Source organism: Mesitornis unicolor, unplaced genomic scaffold (genome assembly GCF_000695765.1).
Source record: "Mesitornis unicolor isolate BGI_N332 unplaced genomic scaffold, ASM69576v1 scaffold24284, whole genome shotgun sequence".
Lineage (NCBI taxonomy): Eukaryota > Metazoa > Chordata > Aves > Mesitornithiformes > Mesitornithidae > Mesitornis > Mesitornis unicolor.
The window spans coordinates 805-6,222 of record NW_010182403.1 but is presented as its reverse complement, the minus strand read 5'-3'; the positions used below and the strand labels follow the sequence as shown (position 1 = coordinate 6,222).

Sequence of the window (5,418 nt, the reverse complement as noted above, 5' to 3'; positions counted from 1 at the left end):
ATATAGTATGTAATATAGTATATTATATTATTCAATTATTATTCAATATTATGATTGTCATTAGCAATATACTCTAAGCTGCCTTTAAAGCATGGCAAAACCTCTCCCGAAACACGTTGCCCAGAGCCAACTGCAAGATTTTTTGGGTGCGGCCGCAATTTGGAAGTTGCTCATCAAAGAGATTTTGGCTTGAGGGCTTCTCCTCTACCTGTGATTGGGACAGGCGCACAAAAGAAAAGCTAAATATTTCGAAATTGCTCCACGTACACCATTAACCCAGCCAAAACTGTGGGGCCGCAGGCACCAGGTACTGCGGGTTAGATGTGCCGGGCTGGGGACCACGAGACAAATCACTGCTAGCCAAAATTAATACCCAGGGGAAAGGTAGGGACGTTGTAAGGAGAGGCCGGCGTAGCCCATTCCTGCAGCAACACGCCCTGGAGAAAGGCCAAATAATTTTCATACCTGGGTCCCCCCCTTTATCTCGGTAAACAGCAACGGAGCAAAGAGTCAAGGTCGGGAAGCGGGAGTCTGCTGGAGTTCATGCGATGGCCAGGAGCGTTTTGGCGATGGGAAACAGTGATGCTCTTGTGCCAAGACAGTGACTTCTCGCTGTCTGGATGCCAGAAAAATAATCCTATTTATGTAACTCGAAGCGAAGCATTTCAGCGCATGAATATTCAGCTCTTCTTGCAAATAGGAAGCTCTTATACCTGCAGGATTGAACTCTCAAGCTGTCATCTCAGCCCATTGTGGCCAACGATGGGGGATTTTTTGGATAGCAGAAGGTTTTATTGTTTCTCGGTGAGCATGTGCTTTTCCTGGCATTCATATTTCGTGTTTCTTTGGTCTCTCTAGGCAGTGGACCCATCCAGCTGTGGCAATTCCTGCGGGAGCTGCTCACTGACAAGTCCTGCCAGTCCTTCATCAGCTGGACGGGCGATGGCTGGGAATTCAAGCTTTCCGACCCAGACGAGGTAAGGCACCCCAAAATTCAGCGCACAGCCCAAAAGCTGCTGAAATATTGGTGTGGATAACCCTCCCCTCCTCTCTTCAGGGCTGAGATTTGGGCAGTCGCGGCCTTCTGGTCTTGAGTGTGCGTAGGAAAAAGCAAGGAATCAGAGGATGGATGAAAACTGGTTAAAAATGGGGCTGCAGGGGATGTGGACTGGGGCTTTTGGGGAACAGATGGGACATTCGGTCCCTTCCCTGGCTTATAGAGTCCTCTGCAATCATAGAATCGCTTGGGTTGGAAAAGACCTTTAAGATCATCGAGTCCAACCATCAACCCAACTCCACCATTAAATCATTTAGGAACATGGTCCAGTGGTGAACTTGGGGTCAATGGTTTGACTTGATGATCATAAAGGTCTTTTCCAATCCAAACCATTCAATGACACCGCATCAACAGATTCTTTAAATACCTCCATGAGTACTCCACCAACGCTCTACCATTGTGTGGAGCTTGGTTTTCCCAGATTTTAATGCTCGGGACCCATTTAAGTCCATCTTAAAGATGAGCAAAATCCTCCTGTCCCTCACCGCTGCTTACCGATGGCTTCCCAACCAAACCTGATTGATTTTCCTTCCCATCCTTGTGCCGCGCATCCCCTTTTTGACTCTCCTCACCCCTCTCCCAAGGTGGCCCGGCGATGGGGCAAGAGGAAAAACAAGCCCAAGATGAACTACGAGAAGCTGAGCCGCGGCTTGCGCTACTACTACGACAAGAACATCATCCACAAGACGGCCGGCAAGCGCTACGTCTACCGCTTCGTCTGCGACCTGCAGAGCCTGCTGGGCTACGCGCCCGAGGAGCTCCACGCCATGCTGGACGTCAAGCCCGACGCCGACGAGTGAAGGTCATTTTTGAGGAGCCCACCAGACTTTTGCTGGTTTCTTTTGGGTTTTATTTCGCTGTTATTTTCCTTCTGTTTGTCAAGAGCGACTCAGATTTGATGCTTTCAGGATGGTTGGGAGAGAGGGTGGCGGAAGAGGCAACGTTTTGGCCGAAACTTAAAAAGTTTGGTTCGGAGAAGGATGGGCTTTTGTAATTTTTGTTTTCGGAAAGCTCCAAGACAGGCATTTTGGGGTGAAATTCTGAGTTTTAAGAAAGCCAGAAAAATGTAGCTCACTTCCAAAAAAAAAACAACCAACCAAACACGCAACGCCCTCCCCATCCCTCGCTGTTTAGAAAAAAATATTATCGGAGATTCGGTTTTTGTGTTATCCGCACACAAACTGACCGTTCAGGAAGTGACAATATTCCCGAGGATTTTGGGGTTTGAAACGCTTTGTTGGGGGCGGGGAGGGGAAACCGAAGTGGGTGAAAAATTCCTACGTTTGGGAGGAAAAATAACCCAAGAACTGGTTCTTGTAACATCGCCTTTCTGTTGGTTGTCGTCTTTTCTCCAAAAGGCAGGAATTTTTACTAGGACGGATCAAGACTTTTTTCCTAAAATTTCGTTAAAAGTTTTATTTTATTAAATTTTGTGCCAGTATTTTTTTTTTTATTTTTAATTTTTTTTTTTTTTTAAATAGTCTTAAGCTCTAAGATGGTCTCAGTATTGCAATATTGCGCCGTGTTATGCCAGCAGAGAGGTTTTTAGCACAGTGAGGAAAAAAAAAAAGAGAAGAAAAAAAGAGGAATTAAGTTCATGTAGACCCCGCTGGAGAAGTGTAGCGCTACGGCTCGGCATCTCCGAATCGTATGTGAAGGAAAACTATCCAAAAATCAACCCCAAACTGGCTCCTAATGATGCCGCTCTTGCTTCCAGCCCCACACGCTTTGCTCCGCCGGTTGCTGATAAAGCTGGTTGAAATTTCCGCTTTTTTTGGCTATCATTGAAAAAAACGGGACCTTTTTATGCATGAAACCTCTCAAAATTTGCCAGGAAAATGACTTTTTGCATTTTCCGAGTAGTTTTTTTCGCTCAAAGGAACTGTTTGGTGCTTTCAGGAAACCTGGTGGGTTTTTTTTTTTCTTGAGGGGAAAAGGGGAGAAATTGCCGTGTTTTGAACGTGGTAAATAGGAAATATAGACGTTGACTTGGGGGGTGAAAAAAAAATCAGGATAAAATGGAAAAAGCAAAGGGAAATGTTGTTTCCTTCCTGTTTCAACCAGCTCTATCGTTATTTGACCTTGGAGCTGGATCTGTGCGGATCCGACTGCTGAAATGGGGTCTTTTGCCCTAGAGCCGCTGGGTGTTTTCTTTTTAAAGGCAGTATTAGGTATTTGAAGCCAAAATTCCTTATTTTTGTGGTGTTTCTCTGTCTGTCCGTGGGTTTTGGGTGGTTGTGGTCGTTACAGGGGCACTGCGAGACACAAATAGGGGTTGAGGTGATGCGAGGCTTTGCGGGTGATGCGGGACAGGATTCTGCATGCAAAAAACCCCAAATATTTGGGCACATAACCCCAGTTTGGGCACTCAGCACCTCTGTATCCCCGGTTGGTCATTTTGGGGCAAATCAGCCCCAAAACTGCTGCGTGCTTCAAAGAAAAAGTGATATTGGAAGGGAAATGAGCGGACCAAGAGGGAGCTCCAGCCGAGGAGATGGAGGCAGATGTGGTTTAGTTAGGGAAAGGAAAGGGCAGAAAGGAAGGAAAAAGGGATGGAGGGGAGGTGGAATTTGGAAAGGGAGGTTAAACCTCAGCACATCTCCTCGGATGGACACGACGGATGGGAGAAAGCAGCTTGGAGAGGGGAAAGGGAAGCGTAGATATCATGGAGGAGGGGTCCCCATCGCCACGGCTGAAAAGGGAGGCGACTGGGTTGGATTTTCAGGAAAGGGCAGAAAGGAAGGAAAAAGGGATGGAGGGGAGGTGGAATTTGGAAAGGGAGGTTAAACCTCAGCACATCTCCTCGGATGGACACGACGGATGGGAGAAAGCAGCTTGGAGAGGGGAAAGGGAAGCGTAGATATCATGGAGGAGGGGTCCCCATCGCCACGGCTGAAAAGGGAGGCGACTGGGTTGGATTTTCAGCCAGTTTTCAGCCATTTGGGGTTGCAAAGTGCCCTTAGCTCACCCATCGTGGTCCGCTGCGATCGTTGCTTTGACAAAATGCCCCTTAAATAAGGGGTGCTGCAGGAGGCCCCGTCTCCTGCCCCAGGACACCTCTCCCTCCCTGCAGGGATGCTCCATTGCAGCCAAAGTGCCTTTTTCAAGCAGAAAACAGGGATCAAATTGCCCTCGGATGGACGGGACCGCAGGTTCGGGTACCAGCACCAGGGGGACAAGGGCCGTGCAGTCCTAGGGACATCAGGTTCATAATTTCCTATTTTCCTTTTCGATGGGAATAAATCCTAGAGGCCATCCCAGAGCGGGCTGTGTGCTGTTTATACACTGGAAAATTGCAGATTTGTTTTTATTTCTTCTTTGTTTTAGTTCCTTTTCTTTCTGCTCTTTAACGACCTGTTGACTTTTCAGGGAGGGATGCGCTGGAACCCAAACCCTCTGCCCTGAAAATGTGGTTACCCCATGGGTGCTGGAGCAGAAGGATGGGTTTGAGGGGGCTGATGGAGATCTGGCTCCAGTTTTTTGTGTGGGGTTTTTTTTGGAAATTGGGTCATTTGGTCTCATTTTGGGATGTCTCAGGTGCATTTGGTGATGTTTTTTTGGGATATTTTCGGGATATTTGCTGTGTTCTGCTCATGATCTGCTCCTCTCCATCTCCCCTTAACCTGAGCCCTCCCTTGGGAGCTTCACTCTGGCCAATGCCTTTCCAAGGCCTTGCAGTCGATATTGGGACCTCAGTAAAAGGAAAAAAAAACCCAGAAACTAGATGAAAAATGCACTTTTTCTCCTCTGTGTGTGTGCAAATATAAATCCATTTTATTTCCACGCTCCAGAAGTGATGGTTCAGGTGGAGAAACAGCCAAAACAGGACAAGAAATAGAAGATACTTATCATTGAACCTGTTTTAATCCAAAAAAAAGGTCCCGGTAAGCACCGCTAAATTCAGAAATGTCTCCCATCTTCTGATTTTTTGCTTTTCGGGAGGGTTTTTCTGCGAGGTTTTAGGGCTTTGTTGCTTATTTCTTGCTAACGTCACAGCATTGGGATGCCTTGGCGTGCTCTGCGCTCCGGTAGGGTCTATATAACATCCGTGAGCTGTCGTCTACATTCCAAAGAGGTTTAAATAAATGATAAAATCTATGTATTACGTATATGTTATAATGGGATATCTCCAGGAATTAACTGCCTCAGTTTAAAGGAAAAAAAAAAAGGAAAAAAAAAAAGGAAAAAAAAGTCATTTTTTTATGTTCGTTTTGTGTTTTTTACGGGATTTTTTTGAAGCTGATAAACATAGAAGAAGAAGAAGAAGAAAAAAGAAAAGAGATTGTTATATTGTGCCGTTCGACTATTTTCCAACTTGTATTTTCATATAATTTATATTTTTTAAAAGTGGGGGGGGGGGG

At 46.1% G+C, this 5,418-nt stretch overlaps 1 protein-coding gene across 1 annotated transcript; it reads left to right on the top strand.

The window, feature by feature from the left end:
* Positions 1–858: 858 nt before the first annotated feature.
* LOC104535258 (protein c-ets-1-B) lies at positions 859–1,857 on the top strand (the record flags this gene model as incomplete). The annotated part of the gene is made up of 2 exons (XM_010183769.1): positions 859–977; positions 1,642–1,857. Coding segments are annotated over 2 exons (335 nt in total), but the record flags the coding sequence as incomplete, so codon positions are not given.
* Between the last annotated feature and the right edge of the window lie 3,561 nt (positions 1,858–5,418).